The following is a 20,412-nucleotide window of genomic DNA, read 5'->3' as shown; positions in this document are numbered from 1 at the left end:
GTGCAAATACACAGGGCACCCTGTTTCTAGCCACTTTAAAACATTTGCAACCTCTTAAATTCTCCTATTCCTGGGACTACATACAGGCTTTTTGTTCTGCATGGAACACTCTCCAAAACTTCTTATTTCACTTCTTCCTCATTAGGGACTTTTGTTTCACAGTACTGGCGATTGAAGCCAGGGTCTCTCACATGGTGGGACAACTAGGAGTGAGGGTGTTGGTTTGTTTGTTTGTTTGTTTGTTTTGTGGTACTAGAGATGGAACCCAGGGACATTCTACACCCTCCAGCCCTATTTTTAAAATTTTTTTTTTTTTTTTTTTTTTTTTTTTGGTGGTACTGGGGTTCCTGGAAGCCCTTCTACCTCCGGGCTACACTCCCAGACCTATTTTTTTTAATATTTGTATTTGGAAACAGGGTCTTTAAGCCAGCGTGGCTGGCTTCGAACCTGCACGATCCTCCTGTCCCTGCCTCCCAAGAGCGGGAATTACATGCGCCACCACACCCAGCTATTTTCTTAAATTTTGAAACACCGTCTCACTGAATTGTGAAGGGCCTCACTGAGTAGCTGAGGCCGTCCACAGACCTCGATCCTCCTGTCTCAGCCTCCCAAATTCTGGGATTCCAATTGTGCGCCACCACACCCGGCTTAGGAATGAGTTTTGGTGTCACTTTTTCTAATAAACATCTTCTGGCCCTCCTAACACAGGGCTGTGCATCCTTCCCCTGTGCTTCCCAGCTCCCAGTAAATAAGGTTTTTCATGCCATACCTTAGTAGCTGGGACTGACCTACCTTTCTACCTATACTGTATTCTGTTGGGAGTGAGATCATGTCTTATTCGCCTCATATTCCCAATGTCAAGCACATACTTTTGCACATAGTGGGTGCTTATTAAATTTCTTGCTGAGTGAATGCATCACTTTGATAGCCACAAATATCAGAAATTGTTTGGGTATATATAAATGATTTCTTGTAAATAAAAGCATATGACCCCTTCCCTCGGCCCCAACATTCATTTATTCTGGTTGTTTGCTGTGAACGCCATTTCATTCTGTCCCCATATGCCTCAGGCACTTTTACTCTGGTAGGCTCCCCTAATTATTGGCCCTGGTACTTTCATCCTGCCGCTCATTCAAGATTATGGCTAGCAAGTCTCTGAATCAAATTTTTCTCACTACTATACCTGGATGACTGAAACATTTTGTCTTTGTGTTCATTTTTAATTTCTATCAATCTTGATACCAGTGGATAAGAGTAAAAGGAACAGTATTTTTTAAGAATACAGAGATAGAGCCGGGCGTGGTGGCGCACACTTGTAATCTCTGCACTTGGGAGGCTAAAACAGGAGGATCGCACAGGTTCGAAGCCAGCCTCAGCTACTTAGTGAGGCTCTCTCAACAACTTAGTGAGACCCTGTTTCCAAATAAAATATAAAATGGGTCTGGGAGTATAGCCCAGAAGTAGAAAGCCTCTGGGTTCCACCCCTAGTACCACAAAACAAAACAAAAAAAATCCCAAAAAAACAAGAATACAGAGATAATAAAACATTGTACTTGCTAGTGTCTTTATGAAAGACCTTTGCAAGTGTCGTATTAATTCTAAGAGAAGTATTGGGATTTGTGTACCATACACCTTGGAAATGTAGAGGAGGAAGCTCACTGCAGTGCTATAGCTGATAGACACTCTGTAGTGAGTAGCATTGGAAAAAATAACAGTAACTGACCTGTTAATTACTTACTGCTATGCAAAGTGGATATTTTTACCCTGTTTCTTATTCCTACTCCTATTGTTTTATTTAAAAAAATATGTTCTAATGTTCTCAAGTGGGAAAATATATGAATATAAAAAGTTCTACATACCCACACAAAAAAAATCAGACAGCTACAAATCAGTGAAGGCAACCATTTTAGTTACTGATTCAATTAAGACATATATTTGGTCATATTGTCTTATTAGCACCTTGATAAAAATTTCTTAGCATGCTCACTGTTCTATACCCAGTACTTACAAAAGTAAAGAATGCATCAGGAAACAGATATCTACTGAATGAATAAATGAATATATGTAATGTTAGCAAATGGATATTCCCTTTCCAATTCAAATGCTTTTTGATCATTTTCTGTAACAGATGGAAACATCGACGAATACTTTGCTCTTCATGAAACATCAGGAGAGCTCTCCAGCACGCGTGCTTTGGACCGCGAGAGAGTTGGCAATTTCACCCTCACCATCACGGCCTCTGACCTGGGGGACCCTCCTCGGAGCTCTGTGACTGAGTTACGAATAAGAGTTTTGGATGACAATGACCACAGCCCTTCCTTCCCTGTGCTTCATTACCAGTCCTTTGTGAGAGAAGATGCAGAAGTGGGAAGCTCGGTTCTTGTGCTGTCTGCTGTGGACGAGGATGAGGGACTGAATGGGCAAGTCGAGTACTCTCTGATGGATGAATCTTCCGGCACCTTCATCATTGACCCCGTGGCAGGCACTCTGAGAACTGGCCGCACACTCGATCGGGAAGCCACATCTCAGTACACATTTCAGGCAATGGCCAAAGACTGTAGCTCTCAAGGTCCAAGAAACACCACTGTGATTATAAAAGTATCTGTCACTGATGTTAATGACAATGACCCTGTTTGGGAACAGAACCCCTTCGATGTTGTTCTTTTATCTCATTTGCCTGCAAATCAGACAATTACTATTCTGAGAGCCAGTGACCCAGATGCAGGGCCCAACGGGACTGTCGTTTTTAGTTTTGCAGACCCTCAGCCGATGTTTTCTATTGATAAATATACAGGAGAAATTCAGCTTCAGCAAAATCCATATTCAGCACGTTTTCCTATCTGGCTGCAGTTAAAAGTTACAGACCAAGGGGTCCCAGCCAGGACAACTGCTGGTCTCTTGGTCATTCACATGGAAGAAGATGATGTAAAGATTTCTTTCAGCCAACATCTGTATAAAGGACTTGTGATTGAAAATTGTGAGGCAGGTAAGTATTCCTTCAAGTGTTTTGTGTACTGACCTGTGTTGGCAAAGTGCTTAAAAATACAGATTGCACCAGAGTGCTAGTGTGAATTCAATGATAAACTTTTGAGTCTAGCCAATTTTTGGTGTTGCAAAGACATGATCAATATGGTCAGTATGGTTATGACTCAACTTTTTAGCACTATAGTGAAATACCTGAAGCAATTTAATCTATAAAGAAAAGAGCTTTATTTTGACTGATAGTCTGAAGGTTCCAGTCTAAGACTGAGTGGTTCCATTGCTTTGAGCCTCTGTTCTGTTATACACTCATAGCAGGAATATGTGTCAAAATAAACCACTCAGCTCCTGTGTCAGGAAGCCGGGTGAGAGATGGGCCATGGTCCCGCCATCTCATTTGAAGACAGGGTCCCGTGACCTGAAGAGCCCCTTAGGCTTTCCCCCCAAGGATTCTGCCACCTCTCAATAGCTCCATCCTGGGGATCAAGCTGTTAACACATTGGCCCTTTGGAGAACGTTTGGTATCCACACTCTAGCAATCACTAATTGTAGCCTAGTCTGAGATAAACTATTAGGGCAGAAGACAATGGAGAAAAAAATTACTTATTATCTCTCAAGGTGGACCCTCTTATTTAAGATTCAGTTTAAAAAGCTAATTGAATAAATGAATGGGAAGCCTTCTTCCTACTATTCACATTGTTATTTCCTGACTTCTGAGCAGAATTGTTCTTAGTTCCCTCCTATTTGAAACTACTTTACTAAATTTGATGTCTACCTTTTAAATAGAATTGAATACTCTAAAATCAACTATATTTAATAATAAAGGAAGGTTTGGAGTACTTTTGTAAGTAGTGCAAGTGTATGGTGTCTGTGAATAGCCAGCTTGGTACACATTTTAAGACATCTGCAGCAATGAGTTGCAAGTTACCTCTGAAGATTAAAAGTGACACATGAAGGGTATAAAGTCCAAGTTGAGAGTTAGACTAAAGACTGCAGGTAGTATGGAAATGGGGGAGGAAAAAATGGTAGTGTGGAGGCTGTTGAGTCTGATTAGATGCAAGTGAACTGTGTCAGGGTTGGCAGGGTTTCTCAGTCCCTATGAAAAACATTAATGATGTACATAAAATAAAGATTGACCTTTCAAGAGGACCAAGGCTTTGCCTGGAATATTAATTCAGCACAGGCTGCCAGATCATCTCAGACACAAGAAAGAGATTTTTCTTTCTTTCTTTTTTTTTTTTTTGTGTGTGGTACTGAGGATTAAACTCAGGAGCATTTTACCTCTGAACTACACTCCCAGTCCTATTTTATTTTTAGTTTGTAAAAGGTTAAGGTGCTAAGAGTCTCACTACTTGCTGAGGCTGTGCTTGAACCCATGATCCTCCTGTGTTAGTGTCCCAAGTACTGGGATTACAGATATGCACTATCACACCCTACTCCTTTTTAACTATGTTTTAACATTTAAGTTTTGTACTCCATTGGTTTTAGTTATTTATTTATTTATTATTTATTTATTATTTATTTATTTATTTATTTTTGGTAGTACTAGGGTTCCTGGAAACCCTTCTACCTCCAGGCTATACTTCCAGACCTATTTTGTATATATATATATATATATTTTTAATTTGGAAACAGGGTCTCTTAAGCCAGCAAGGCTGGCTTTGAACCTGCGCAATCCTGTCTCCGCCTCCCAAGCACGGGGATTACAAGCATGCGCCACCACGTCTGGCTGAACTCCATTGGTTTTAAAAGATTGAAAATCTATTGATTAGTGTGATAATGGTATTAATAAAAGTTTTTAATAGCATTTTGTATCTGTAAGAATGATTATTTCTTCTACACAAGTACACCTAGAATTTTAATCTTAATTTTCAAATAAAAAAATATTTGCCTATTGGAAGTTTAAATTTTTTGCCGGTCACTCAAATATCCTATCAACTGGTGTCATTTGACATCCTGAGTGATTTATTTTTGGTACTGTCATAAATTCTTCTTTTTTTTTTTTTGCAGATTTGGGGATGGAGCTCAGAGGCATTTGACCTCCAAGCTACACCCCCTGCCCATTTTTTTATTCTATATTTTGAAACAGGGTTTCACTGAGTTGAGGAAGGTCTCACTAAGTAGCTGAGGCTGTCCGTGAACCTCAATCCTCTGGTCTCAGCCTCCCGAATGCTGGGATTACAAGCGTGCACCACCATACCCGGCTGGTACTCTCATAAATTCTCATCATTCTGAACTGCTTTTAACATTTTTGTGCCCTTTTAAGCAAATAAGAAGTTAAACAAATAGCTCCAAAGTATTTCTCTTTGTTTATCTCTTTGTTGTTTTTGGAAAGTCAACAGGTTCAGGTTTTGACTGACACTGCATTCATCTATAAACAACATTAGGTTCAGCAACTCAATCCTTTAAAGCAATACATAGTTTCCATTTTCAAAGCAAGCCTTTGGTAAATAAAGCTTCTAAAGAGTTTGTTATAAATTGGGTGTGGTGGTGCAAGCCTGTAATCCCAATACTTGAGAAGCTGAGACAGGAGGATCTGGGTTCTCAGCCAGCCTCAGCTACTTAGTGAGGCCCTCCGCAACTTAGTGAGACCCTGTTTCAGAATTAAAAATATAGGGCTGGAGATGTAGCTCAGAGGCAGAATGCCCTTAATGTCCCCCCAAAAAAGAGTTTGTTAGTTTGGATCTTAAGTATCCCCACAGGCTCATGTGTTAAGCCTTGGTCACCAGCTGAGGGTTATGGAGGTGGGGTTTACAGGAAGGCATTAACTCACTGGAGGCGTGCCCTGAAAGGGGCTTTTAGGACCCCAGCACTTCTCCCCAACCCTCTCTCGACTTCCTGGTAGCTATGAGGTGAGCATCTTTGCTCTGCCACCTGCTTCCTGCATGATGTTCTCCTGTACCACAGACTCCAAGTGATGAGACAAGTGACTGTGGACTGTAACTCCTGAAGCCTTCCCATAGAGAACCAACAGACACAGAGTCCGCCATGAAATGTTCACAGAGCGAGCTGGCCCTTCAGCAGTGTGGCAATAAAAATTGCCCAAGTGACACCACCAACTGCTACTCCTCCTCCCCATTTTCAAGTTAGAATAAAGATAATGTAATAGTCCTTAAGGTTTTTTTTTAAATTAAGGATAAACCATTTGATATCCTCAATGTTTAAACCCATTAAGAAACTTAAAAGAACCTTCCAGAAGCCAGCTTCTATTTCTTCTGTTGCATTTTCAATGCTTTGGCTTTCCTGGTGAGGATGGTCATCAACCATTATCCTCAGGCCGGGCTTTTCACAACTTCATGCATTTCACTAAATTATCCTGAGGGGATATGAATTATGTTGACACCCTGGCTAAAAGCAAGAACTCACACTTTGGAAAACTTGAAATAAAATTAAAACATGATGACACATGGGGGCACTCTAACTAGTCAAATATACTTGATATTATAAAATAAATAAGATACTGATATTCTGGAGGAAAAACTGTCTTTCAGCACTTTGGCAGTGGGTCCAGTGAATTCTGGCTCCCACTCTCAATAAGTCTGGACACACGGATGTTGAAGTGTAGAAATCGTGACTTGAGTTAATGTAGTTGTAGTTATGTGAGTTAGCTTGTGTCTTGGCTCTACTGCTGATGATGGGCAAGGCCTCTTTCTCTTTCCACAAAGTGGAGATGATGATTGGGCCCTCAAAAGGATATTGTAACAATTAAATTAAGTCATAGGAGGATACCAGCCATGGCTTTTCTTGTTTCTATTGCCCTTTTCTTTCTGTCCCAAATCCTTATTATTATGTTAGTTGGGTATAAATTCTTACCAGGGAAAGTAGTTGTTACATAACAGTGAAATATTTGCAGTTTTTAAATCCCTACCATCTGCTTCATTTTATATCCTTACCAGGTAAGAACTATACTTTCCAAAGTAATGGATTTCCTCATACACATGGAATTAGATATCTGTATGCCACTGGGAAATTTGGAAAAAGCTCCAACATGTAAATTTTTATGGTAATGAAAAAAGAAGCAAATATTATGTCATTTGTATTCAGTACTTAGGACCAGTCTCATATTTGGGAGGAAATCCATTGGAATAAGTATCTTCTAAGTAGCCATTTACAACAATATGGAATGTATTACTTCACCTATGATTCTAAGATAGCCCTGAAAGACATAGAAGGAGAAAAGTCATGGTTTTCTCAGAAGGTACACGCCTTACAAGCCAGTTTTTACCTAAGTGAGTTCACCCAATCCCACTGCTGGACCTCAGCCACAGAAGCTCAAGACATTATTTCATTATTATAAAAAGTGGTTCTGATTCTCAGGGTGGGTCTTGTTAATCAACATGAAAAAGACTGATTACATATGTATATATATTCTCTAGTGCTAGGTGTTATTGTGTGTGTGTGTGTGTGTGTGTGTGTGTGTGTGTGTGTGTAGTGCTAGGGGTTGAACCAGGGTCATTCTACCACCAAGCTACACTCCCAGCCCTATTTCATTTTTTTATATTGAAACAGAGTGTCACTAAGTTGCTGAGGCTGGCTTACAAATCTGTGGTCCTCTTGCCTCAGCCTCCCAAGTACTGAGATTACAAGCATGCACCATCACACCTGGATCAGAAGTTGAACGCTCTTGGATTCAATCCCCAGTAAGAGAGGGAGGGAGGGAGGGAGGGAGGGAGGGAGGGAGGAAGGAAGGGAGGGAGGGAGGGAGAAAGAGAGAGAGAGAGAGAGAGAGAGAGAGAGAGAGAGAGAGAGAGAGAGAGATATGATTGGTTCTCTTTTTCTATGAAAAAAAAAGGCACAAGAAGCCAAATTGTAGTCAGGAAGTTGCTTGCTAATCCTAAACAATTAAGGCAGAACGTGCTTCACGTGTTGACTGACATCAGCCGCGGTGTCCTTTCCCGCAGAGCCTCCACAGCTCTGCCAGGTAGGGTCTTGTAGCCTTCCTTGAGGGCTTTCCTTTGTCTTACACATTCCTCACTACTCAAGTTAAGGCTTCTGTCCTGAGAGCCATGTGGGGTTTCTTCTTGATGATTGTGCATAACTCTGTTCTTAGCCTTTATTCTTTGTTCATAATTTTTAAAAATTTTTTTTATTGGTGCATTATATCCATACAACTTATTGGGGTAAAAAACTTGTGTGTACAAACATGTACTCATCGCTGATTTAACCCCTACCCAAATCCCTCCCCGTCCCTCCCTCCCTTGCTTGGCTTAGTGATTGACTTCGATATGTTTAAGTATATTGTGAGCTTTAGAGATTTTCCTCTTCCCCCCTCATTTATCCTCCTTTAGGCTGTCTTGTTTGCTCCTCTTTTCTCCCTAACTCTCACATATTAGGGAAAGCATCTGATTTCTTATTTTTTGTGCCTGAATAATCTCACTTAGCATAATGTCCTCCAGTTCCATCCATTTCCGTGAAAATGATGTAATTGAGTTTTTTTTGATGGCTGAGTAAAATTCCATTGTGTACATATCCCACAGTTTTGTAATCCATTCATCTGTTGATGGACATCTTGGCTGGTTCCATAGTTTGGCTATGGTGAATTGTGCAGCTATGAACATAGATACACATGCATTAGTTTGGTAGTTTGGTTTCTTTTCTTTTGGGTAGATACCCAACAGTGGTATTGCTGGATCAAATGGTAGATTTGTTCCCATTCTTCTGAGGATTCTCCATACTGTTTTCCAAAGTGGTTGCACTAATTTGCAATCCCACCAACAATGTCTTAGAGTTCCCACTTCTCCACATCCTCGCCAGCATCCGTTGTTGTTTGTGTTTTGAATGATGGCCATTCTAGTTGGAGTTAGGTGAAATCTCAGGGTAGTTTTGATTTGCATCTCTCTGATTGCCAGTGATGTTGAGCATTTTTTCATGCATTTATTGGCCATTTGAATTTCTTCTTTTGTGAAGTGTCTATTTAGTTCATTTGCCCATTTTGTTATTGGATGCTTTGTTTTCTTAGTGTTGAGTTTCTTGAGTTCTCTGTATATTCTAGATATTAGTCCTCTATCAGTGGTGTAGGTGGCAAAAATCTTCTCCCATTCTGTTGGCTCTCGATTGAGATTCTTGATAGTAGTTTCCTTTGCTGAACAGAAGCTCTTCAGTTTCATGCAATCCCATGTATTGATTCTCCTTTTAATTTGTTGTGCCTTTGGGGTCTTGTTGAGGAAATGTTTGTCTGAGCCTATGTGTTGTAGTGTTGGACCTATGCCCTCTTCAAGGAGCTTCAAAGTCTCTTTTTAATTTCCAAGTCTTTGATCCATCGTGAGTTGATTTTTGTACAGGGTGAAAAAGTGGGATTAACATCCAATTTTCTGCATATGGTTAACCAGTTTTGCCAACACCATTTGTTGAAGAGGCTATCTTTTTTCCAGTGTATGTTTTTGGCCTCTTTGTCAAAAATCAATTGGCTGAAAGTGTGTGGACTTGTTTCTGGGTCTTCTATTCTGTTCCATTGGTCTATATATCTGTTCTTTTGCCAGTACCATGCTGTTTTTATTACAATGGCTTTGTAGTATAGTTTAAAGTCAGGTATTGTGATTCCTCCTGCGTGGTTTTTGTTGCTGAGAACTACCTTGGCTATTCTGGGCTTTTTGTTATTCCAGATAAATCTAAGGACTGATTTTTCTATGTCTGTGAGGAATGATCTTGGTAGTTTAATGGGCATTGCATTAAGTCTGTAGATCACTTTTGGGAGGATGGCCATTTTAATGATATTTATTCTGCCAATCCATGAACATGGAAGGTCTTTCCATCTTCTAAGATCTTCTTCGATTTCTTTTTTCAGTGTTTTATAATTTTCTTTGTAGAGATCTTTTACCTCCTTGGTCAAGTTTATTCCTAGGTATTTTATTTTTTTGTGGGAGATCCTGAGTGGAAGTGTTTTCTGAATTTCTTTTTCAGTGGATTTATGGTTGGTGTACAGGAAAGCTTCTGATTTTTTAAGATTGATTTTGTATCCAGATACCTTGCTGAATTTGTTGATCAGTTCTATAAGCCTTTTGGTTGAGTTTGTTGGGTTTTCTAAATATAGTATCATGTCATCTGCAAATAGTGAAAGCTTAAGTTCTTCTTTTCCTATTTGTACTCCTTTGATTTCCTTTTCTTGCCTTATTGCTCTGGCTAGAGTCTCTAGTACTATATTGAAGAGAAGTGGTGATAGTGGACATCCTTGTCTCGTTCCAGTTTTTAGGGGGAATTCTTGAAGTTTTTCCCCATTTAATATGATGTTGGCAGTGGGCTTATTGTAGATTGCCTTAATAATGTTGAGATATGTTCTTTCTATTCCAATTCTCTGCAGTGTTTTTATCATAAATGGATGTTGAATTTTATCAAATGCTTTTTCAGCATCTATTGAGATGATCATGTGGTTTTTATCTTTGATTCTGTTTATATAATGAATTACATGGATTGATTTTTGTATATTGAACCAGCCTTGCATCCCTGGGATGAACCCTACCTGGTCATGGTGAATGATTTTCTTGATGTGGTTTTGAATGCGTGTTGCTAGTATTTTGTTTAATAGTTTTGCATCCAAGTTCATCAGAGATATAGGCCTGTAGTTTTCCTTCCTTGAACTGTCTTTATTCGGTTTGGGTATTAGTGTGATGTTGGCTTCATAGAATGTATTTGGGAGAGTCCCGGTTTTTTCTCTTTCCCGAAATAGTTTGAGTAGTATTGGGATTAGTTCTCCTATAAAGGTTTTATAGAATTCACTTGGGAAACCATCTGGTCCTGGACTTTTCTTTGATGGTAAGCTCTTTATTGCTATTTCAATCTCTTTGATTGTTATTGGTTGGTTTAAGTGTTCTATATCTTCTTGACTCAGTTTAGGAAGGTTGTATTTATCTAGGAAGTTGTCAATTTCCTCCAGATTTTCCATTTTGTTGGAGTATAGTTTTTCAAAGTAGTTTCTGATAATCCTCTGGATTTCTATGCTGTCAGTAGTAATGTCTCCTTTTTCATCCCTTATCTTCATAATTTGGGTTGATTCTCTCTTTTTTTTAGTTAGGTTGGCTAGTGGTTTATCAATCTTGTTAATTTTTTCAAGAAACCAGCTTTTGGTTTTGTTGATTTTCTGTATTGTTTTTTTATTCTCTATTTCATTAACTTCTGCTTTAATTTTAATAATTTCCCGTCTTCTGCTGGCTTTGGGGTTCAATTGTTCCTGCTTTTCAAGGGCTTTGAGGTGTGTCATAAGGCTATTTATTTGAAGATTTTCTGTTTTTCTTATGTGAGCACTCAGTGCTATAAATTTTCCTCTTAATACTGCCTTCAAAGTGTCCCAGAGGTTTTGATATGTTGTTTCTTTATTTTCATTTGTTTCTAGAAATTTCTTGATTTCACCTCTTACATCTTCTATGACCCATTCTTCATTCAGAAGTGTGGTGTTCAGTCTCCACATGTTTATGTTGTTTCTCTGGGTCTTCTTATAGTTGATTTCTAGTTTCATTCCATTATGGTCTGAAATGACACAGGGAAGTATGTAACATTTTTAAAATTTGCTAGTGCTCATTTTGTGTCCCAGGATGTGATCTATTTTGGAGAAGGTTCCATGAGCAGCTGAGAAAAATGTAAACTCTGCTGTAGTTGGGTGAAATATTCTATATGTGTCCAACAGGTCCATTTGGTTAATGGTGTTCTTTAGTTCTGAGACATCTTTACTGACCCTTTGTCTGGAAGATTGGTCTAGTATTGTGAGAGGTGTGTTGAAGTCTCCCAGTATTATTGTGTTGGGATTTATGTGTGACTTCATGTCACAAAGAGTTTGATTTATGAAAGTAGCTGCCCCTATGTTTGGGGCACAGATGTTGATTATTGTTATTTCCTCTTGCTGGACTATTCCTTTTACCAGTAAAATGTGACCTTCTTTGTCTCTTCTAATAAGTTTGGGTTTGAAGTCTAACTTGTCTGATATCATAGTTGCTACTCCTGCTTGTCTTCGAGTACCATTAGCATGAATTACCTTGCTCCAGCCCTTTACCTTGAGTTTGTTCCTATCTTTACTTGTAAGGTATGTTTCTTGTAAGCAGCAGATGGATGGAATCTGGCTTTTAATCCATTTTGCCACTTTATGTCTTTTTATTGGGGAGTTGAGGCCGTTTACCTTCAGTGTGATTATAGGGAGATAATTTTTAATTCCCAACATGTTAAGATCTTATTTCTTTTTGAGATACTGTTTATTCTTCTTTGCTTAGTTGTCTGCTGGATGGGAATTCTTGTTTCTTTGATTCTGGCGTGTATTACCCATTTCCTCTTTGCAGTTAATCTCCTTGAGTATTTTCTCTAGCGCTGGTTTTGAAGACATAAATTCCTTTAGTTGCTGTTTGTCATGGAAGCTTCTTATTTCCCCATCTAATTTGATGGATAGTTGCTGGGTAGGAAATTTTTGGCTGGAAGTTGTTTTCTTTCAGAGTTTGCAATATGTTACTCCAAGCCATTCTGGCTTTCATGACTCGGTTTGGGAAGTCTGGAGTGATTCTAATTGGTTTGTCTCTGAATGTCACGTGGCCTTTTGTTTTTGTTACCTTTAAGATTCTCTCCTTGGCTTCCACATTAGTCATTTTGACAATTATGTGGCATGGGGATCCTCTTCTCTGATCCTGTCTAAAGGGAGTTCTATAAGTTTCCTGGACCTCTGTATCGACCTCTTGCTCTATGTTTGGAAAATTTTCTATTACTTCCTTGAAGAGATTGTTGATCCCTTTGGTTTCACCTTCTTTTCCCTCCTCTATTCCAATTATTAGCTCTCTTGAAATGGGCCCATATTTCTTCAATGTCAGATTCCTGCTGTCGGGTATTTTTTTCTAAATTAGAAACTATGCGTTCATTTTTAGAATGATCATCTTCAAGAAGCAAGATTCTATTCTCTATGTGGTCTAATCTGTTGTTTATACTTTGAATTGAGGCCTTTACTTCATTAATTGCATCCTTTATCTCTTTTTGACTCTCTCTAAATTCTTTTCGAAAGTCCTCTATTATTTCTAAAGTTATTTTCCTAATTTGATCTTCTAGAGATCTTTGGATTTCTGTGTTATCAGATTCTGATGTTGTGGGGTTGTTGGCATTCACTGCTCCATTGTTATTTCTCTTTCCCATGATTTTGGAAGTTTGTGCCTTCTCTGGGTTCTTCCCTGAGTCACTACGAGTTCACTTAAGATGCTCTGGATCTCGAGTCTGTGGTATCTCAGTCACCACTACTCCTTTACTGGGTTGTATCACAAAGTCTCAGACCCAGGGAGTCAATCAAGGCTGCTTAGACCGTGGGGGGTGCCAAGTTGGGCATTCTCCAGTGGGGAGTTGTGACTATGGTATGATATCTCTGCCACTGCCACTCCCCCACTGGGCTGCACTGCTAAAATCTCCGACCCAGGGAGACTATCTGTGCAAGTCCCTGGGAGTGCAGTACTGGGATTTCTCCCCTAGAGGCCGCAATTTGACTCACGGTTGTTGAGTGCGCTGATAGAGCTGTAGTGAACTCGGTGGATTCGCTGCTGCCGCCACTGGCAATATGGCACCACTGCCACGTCCTTGGCCATGATGCGGCGTATTTCTTCTCTGGTTTTGAATTCCGCTCTGAGTCCTTGCCAGTTGTGCTCTGCCCAGCCCTTGGGAGCTTTAGATGTTCCCTGCACCAACAAAACTGCTGACTGCCGCCCGGCTGTTCAGCACCTGCTCACCTCAGCTCGCTGTCCACCCCTCCTCTCAGGCGCCTGGTGGCTGGTTGAGTGGGTTGGTCTAGGGCCGTCCGGTGAACTCCCCGCTGCCGCCAGCAGTAAGATGCTGCTTCTGCATCCTAGGCCGCGAGGCCAGAGTACCTCCTCTCTGGATTTGAGCTCTGTTTTGAGTCTCCCTCCTCTCTGGAGCCTTGTGCTGCTAGGGGAGATGTAGGCCACGCCGCTCCGGCTGCTCTGCGCCGCGGCTCTGGCTGCTCCGCACCATGGCTCTGGCCACTCCATCCGTTCTGCACCGCGGGTCTGGCTGCTCTGCACCGCGGGTCTGGCCACTCAGGCCGCTCCGGCCGTTCCGCGACGCGGCTCTGGCTGCTCCCTCTGCTCTGGCCACTCTGCTCGGCTGCTCTGGCCGCTCCACTCAGCTGTTCTGGCCGCTCCGCTCTGGCTGCTCCAGCCGCTCCGCTTCGCGGCTCCGGCCACTCCGCGCCGCCGCTCCAGCCAATCCGCGCTGTGGCTCTGTCTGCTCCAGCTGTTCTGGCCGCTCCACTCAGCTGCTCTGGCCGCTCCGCTCGGCTGCTCTGAACCGCGGCCTCGGCTGCTCTGCACCGCGGGTCTGGCCACTCCGGCCGCTCCGGCCTTCCGCGACGCGGCTCTGGCTGCTCCGGCTGCTCCGGCCGCTCCTCACCACGCGGGCGCGGCACTTCGGGCTGGCTGGTTTTTTTCCGGTGTCTTGTTTTTCCAGCCCTTTTTCTCTGTCCCTTGTATTTACCGTTTTTTTTTCTTTGCTGGTGGTGTTTTCTGGCTCTGAAAGGCGCTGGTTTTGTGGTAGTAGAGTTCGACTGTTAGCGGGACTTGTAAGTGCCACTTTCCTCCATCGCCATCTTCCCGGAAGTTCTGTTCATAATTTTTTGAACTACATCAATACCTTTCTCTGCTGCCTACCTGTGGGTAAGACCTTCTGCCTGTTTGACAAGAGAGGTCCACTTGTGGATAACATTAAGATTGTTACTGCAGAAATGCAATGAGAATATTCTTGTGTGTGTGTGTGTGTGTGTGTGTGTGTGTGTGTGCATTCACACGTGTAGCACTAGGGATGGAACCCAGAGACATTGTACTCTGAGCTATATCCTTAACTCTATTTTATTTTTTTATTTTGAAACAGGGTCTCATTAAGTTATTAAATACTAGTTTTGAGCCCTCCATGTACTGGGCTTCCAGGCAAGTGCCACTAATCACAGCAAGTATTCTATCTTTGATAAAATATGTGTTTTTGGCTATAAACAAGGCTCATAAGGAAGTCTTTTTTCAATTTTTTTTTTTTTTTGGCGCTAGTGGGGATGGAACCTAGGGGCATTCTACCTCTGAGCTACACCCTCAGGCCTATTTAGTAGCTGAGGCTGTCCATGAACTGTGATCCTCCCGCCTCAGCCTCCCAAATGCTCCCTCATACGAACAGGTGCTACCATGCCTGGCTTTTTTCAAATTTTTATTGGTGCATTGTAGTTGTACATCTTAATGGAGCACAAGATGGTAGAGGCATATATGCACACATCACCCAATTAGCCCTTACCCAATTCCCACCGGATTTCCTACGCCTTCTTTCTCAATTTTGGCTTAGTGATTGACTTTGATGTGCTTGTAAATGTACATCATGCACATTAGGACATTTTCCTCTTCCCTCCTCCTATCCCCCCTCAGTTCAGCTTATTTGCTCATCTATAGTATCTCCTTCTTCATCTCGAGTTCCTCCTATGAGCCATTTTCTCCCTAGCTTCCGCATATTAGGGAGAGCATCTGATTTCTTATTTTTTGTGACTGACTAATCTCACTTGGCATAACATTCTCCAGTTCCATCTGTTTCCCTGTAAATGACGTAATTGTGTTTTTCTTTATGGTTGAGTAAAATTTCATTGTGTACATATCCCATAGTTTTGTAATCCATTCATCTGTTGATGGACATCTTGGCTGGTTCCATATTTTGGCAGTTGTGAATTGTGCAGCTATGGACATAGATACACATGCATTAGTTTGGTAGTTTGGTTTCCATTCTTTTGGGTAGATACCCAGAAGTGGTATTGCTGGATCATATGGTATGTTCATTTCCATTCTTCTGAGGATCCTCCATCCTGTTTTCCAAAGTGGTTGTGCTAATTTGCAATCCCACCAACAATGTATTAGAATTTCCACTTCTCCACATTCTTGCCAGCATTTGTTGTTTGTGTTTTGAATGATTGCCATTCTAGTTGGAGTTAGGTGAAATCTCAGGGATGTTTTGATTTGCATCTCTCTGATTGCTAATGATGTTGAGCATTTTTTCCAAGCATTTATTGGCCATTTGAATTTCTTCTTTCATGGAGTGTCTTTTTAGGTCACTTGCCCATTTTTTGATTGAGTCATTTGTTTTCTTAGTGCTGAGTTTCTTGAGTTCTCTGTATATTTTAGATATTAGTCCTCTGTCAGAGGACTATGTGGGAAAAATCTTCTCCCATTCTGTTGGCTCTCGGTTGAGGTTCTTGATAGCTTTGTTTGCTGTACAGAAGCTCTCCAGTTTAATGCAAGTTAAATGGAAGTTTAATGGAAGTTGTTGCCAGACAGAAATAATACTATGCACAAAAGCACGTGAGAAAAAAGTAGTAAACTCACCTTCAGGAGAGACATCTCATCTGGAATAGCTAGATGGCAGCCTGTGTGGGGCCCCATGTGCTTCCCAGTGATAACATGATAAAGAGAAATCTCCCTGGCCTTAAATTATAAAAAGCATCTTTGGCATGGTAGACAGCTCCCTCTGGAGTCTGGGTACAGGGTAGCCTGGAGGGGAGAGATGAGTCAGAAGGGCACTGTAGCGGTCCACATGTCCAATAACCAGGACCCCAAAAGAGCCACAGCAGAGAGAGGAGATAAGAAGTCATGTACTCTGCCAGTGTTTCAAAACCTCAGCAGACTTTGTTATTAAGACCAGGGTCTTTCAACTTTCACATCCACCCCAACCCCACACAATTCAACAGAAGCTTTGAATGGCCATCAGACATCTTTAACTGGTAGAAACTCCCATGTAATTCTATAAGGGTAGAAAAAGAAATGAGAAGAAAATCTAGGGTAACACTAATATTTTACAGGAGTTGGAGAAGTAATGCCTATACAAAGGACTTGGTGATAGGGGTGGAGTGATAATAATAATTCCCGGGAGGATTTAAAGACAAAGAAAATGGCACAGTCAAGAGACTGAGAGAAATTATCCACATCTAATTTGGAGCCGAGGTTAGGTAAAATACAGACTGAAACATGACATCTAGTTCAGTTGGGAGCCTTGTCCCAGAATGTGAGTGGGGTGATGGGATCCCATGGGGATGGGTTCACAATTCAGTGCCTGTTTGTGTTGGGAAGAATCATACCTGAGATGATCGAGGATGCCATTTTACCCATGGGGGAAAAGTTCAGTAGAAAAGAAGGCATGTCTGAAATCCTAGGTACATGCATCAAATATGAAAGCTAAGACAACAAGGGAATGAATGACAGCACTGGTAATATAAGGGGCTGAGAGTCTAGAGAAGTCCTGAGGAGTAAGGTTGCTCCATTGAAGCTGATCCAAATTGGGGCCAAGAATAGATTAAAAAAAAAAAAGCCAAGACTCACATGAATTCTGGACTCTGCTGTGGCTTCCTACAGAAACGGTTCGCAGTTCAACAGAACTGAGCAGCTTAGGAGGAAATTGGGAACTTTGGAGAGAGCTGATTTGCTGGAGCTTTATTTTCAAAGCCAAAGTGCACTGAGGCACAAAGCGAAGAAGTGGAGACAGGCGAGTCTGTGGTTTGACAGGGTTTGGCTACAAAGTGGAGAAGAGGAATTTGACAAGACCATAGTTTGAAAGGACCCTGAGGGTCGGAGGGGTATTTTGTTCTGTTTTTGGAAGCTGGAAGAGATTTAGACATTTGTGATTTATGGCACTTTAACGTGTAAGGAAGATGGAAGCCTGATTTCACATTATCTTGAGGATAACTATGCCTTCTTCCTGAACAATGGCTGTGACAGTCAAATCATTAAAATAATAGATTGTAGTGTTGATTTTGTTAGCAACTGGAGAGCTCTTAAAAGGTATTTCTTTGAGTGAAATCCAGTTGAATAATTGGAAATGGACTGAGTATCTCAACACCAAAGCTGAGAATCAGTCATACAGAAATACCGTGTGACCAACCTTTCTGAAATTATGTGGGCTCTGAATTCTGGGTCTGGGGTTCCAGGGTCTGGTAAGGAGACTATGGATGGACCCTGAAAATACAAGGAATGTAACATCAGGGTGACAAGGTGGGAATGCACCCAGACAGGAAATGGCTGGGCAGTGGAAAGACCACACACATCAGGACCACAAGCAAGACCTGGGATCTGACCCAACTGCGCCTCAACAAGAAAAGCCTCTAGTTTTAAAGATAATCTTTTGTTATTACAAAATTAAAGATGTAATAGGAACATCCAGGTATCATTGTAGCACCTATCTTTGTCCAAGTTTTTTAGTACACATAAATAATTAAATGCAGCCCATTCTAGATAATCATTCCTTAAAAAGCTGCCCTCTAAAATCTGTAATCCCATCAAAAGTGCACTTTTTGTAGCATACATTAATTCTATATTGGTTTTCTTCCATAACTTTGCTAAGACGTATAAAAAGTCAGTAAGCAATTCAGTGACCCCTATTATTTCTTCAGGGGTTCACAAAAGAAAATGTGTGCAAGAATGCATGCAACTACTATTTTAAAGAATCGCTTTCATTTGTTCACAAGTTTTGAGAAAGTATTCCTTTCGAGAATACGTTTTCTGTGTTTTGTGATTTATTCCTCGGCCTCCATTCTAGAAAGCGTTAGTAATATTTCAGCCATTTTTAATGATGGGAAGGTGGGAAGGAAAAATCAACGTGATTTTTTATTTTTCATTTTGGAAAAACATTGCATAAAAATTTACCAGCTTAACCATGTCTAAGTGTTCGGCAGTCTTAATTATGTCCGCATTGCTGTGCAAAAGATCTCTAGACCTTTTACATTTGCAAAACCAAAGCTCACTGCCCATTGAGCAACAATGATCCTGGGTTCCTTCCTTCAGCCCATAGTAAATGCCATTCTGCTTTTTTTCTAAGAATCTATTGTAGATACTTCTTGTAATGGAATCATATACTATTTGTCATTTTGTGACCGGCTTATATAACATTATGTCCTCAAGATTCTTCCATTTTGTAGTATAGGACAGGATTTCCTTCTGCTTAATTTTTTATTTATTTTTATTTATTTATTTATTTATTTATTTATTTATTTATTTGCGGGTCTGGGGATGGAACCCAAGGGCATTCGACCTCCAGGTTACACCCCCTGCCCTATTTTTTTTTTTTATTCTTTATTTTGAAACAGGGTCTCACTAAGTTACAGAGGGCCTTATTAAGTAGCTGAGGCTGTCCGTGAACCACGATCCTCCGGTCTCAGCCTCCCAAATGCTGGGATTACAAGCATGCGCCACCACGCCCGGCTTTCCTTCTGCTTTAAAGGCTGAGTAATATTACATTATATACTGATTTTTGAGTATATGTTCATCAGTGGATGGACATGTAAGGTTGCTTCCTTACATGTACACATATACCTGTGAGCTCTCGTGAATAGCGCTACAATGAACATGAGTGTGCAGTTATCTAGAGATCCTATCTTCAGTTTTTTTGGATATATATCCAGAAGAATTGTATTATATGGTATTTCCATTTTTATTTTATTTATTTATTTACTTATTTATTTATTTATTTGGTGGTACTGGGGTTCCTGGAAGCCCTTCCACCTTTGGGCTACACTCCCAGACCTATTTAATATTTTTATTTTGAAACAGGGTCTCTTAAACCAGCACGGCTGGCTTTGAACATGTGCGATCCTCCTGTCTCCACCTCACAAGCGCAGGGATTACAAGCGTGTGCTACCACGCCTGGCTCCATTTTTAATTTTTTGAGGACCCTCCATAATGCTTATACCATTTTACATTCTCATCTTTGGTGCAGAAAAAGTCCAGTTTTTTTCCACATCTTTTTCAGTGCTTGTTATTGCATGTTTCTTGTTTGTTTTCCAAGCCTGGGGATGGAATGCAGGAGCATTCTACCTCCAAGCTACACCCCCAGCCCTATTATTTATTCTTTATTTTGAAACCGGGTCTCACTAAGTTGCAAAGGGCCTCACTAGGTAGATGAGGCTGTCCACAAACCGCGATCCTCCGGTCTCAGCCTCCCAAATGCTGGGATTACAAGTGTGCACCAACTTGCACAGTTTTCTGTTGTTGTTTGGTTTGGTTTATGTAGTGGTCATCCTAATGCGTGTGAGCTGCTATCTTGTTTTGGTTTTCATATGCGTTTCCCTGATGATTAACAATATTGAGCATTTTATCTGATATTTGTTATACATTTGTATATCTTCTTTGGAGAAATGTTTATTCAGGTCCTTTGCCCATTTATTAATTAGATTTTTTTCTTGTTCTGTTCTGGGAGATATATATCCTAGATAGATATAATACATATACATACATATAGATTTATATTCTGGGTTACTAACCCCTCATCAGATATATATGATTTGAAAATATTTTCTCCCATCCCATAGGTCATCTTTTACTCTATTGATAGTTTTCTTCACAGAGCAAAACAAAACAAAACGGATGTAGCCCCATTTGCTGGTTGTGTTCTCCATATTATATCCAAAAACTCATTGCTAAATCTAACGTCAGGAAAATTTTCACTTAAGTTTTCTCA

The 20,412-nt window shown here is 40.7% G+C and overlaps 1 protein-coding gene across 1 annotated transcript in view; it reads left to right on the top strand.

Moving 5' to 3' along the window:
* The window catches only part of DCHS2 (dachsous cadherin-related 2), a gene marked incomplete at both ends in the record, with an annotated part of 268,447 nt that overhangs the window by 195,638 nt on the left and 52,397 nt on the right, over positions 1 to 20,412 (top strand). Inside the window, one exon of the mRNA XM_080697380.1 lies at positions 2,129 to 2,986. Within this exon, the coding sequence (XP_080553506.1) occupies positions 2,129 to 2,986 (858 nt within the window). The remainder of the gene's footprint in view (positions 1 to 2,128; positions 2,987 to 20,412) is intronic.

The sequence above is a fragment of the Muscardinus avellanarius genome (assembly GCF_963383645.1).
Source record: "Muscardinus avellanarius genome assembly, chromosome: 6".
Taxonomy (NCBI): domain Eukaryota; kingdom Metazoa; phylum Chordata; class Mammalia; order Rodentia; family Gliridae; genus Muscardinus; species Muscardinus avellanarius.
The sequence above is the reverse complement of the archived record's forward strand: the minus strand, read 5'-3'. Positions and strand labels throughout refer to the sequence as shown.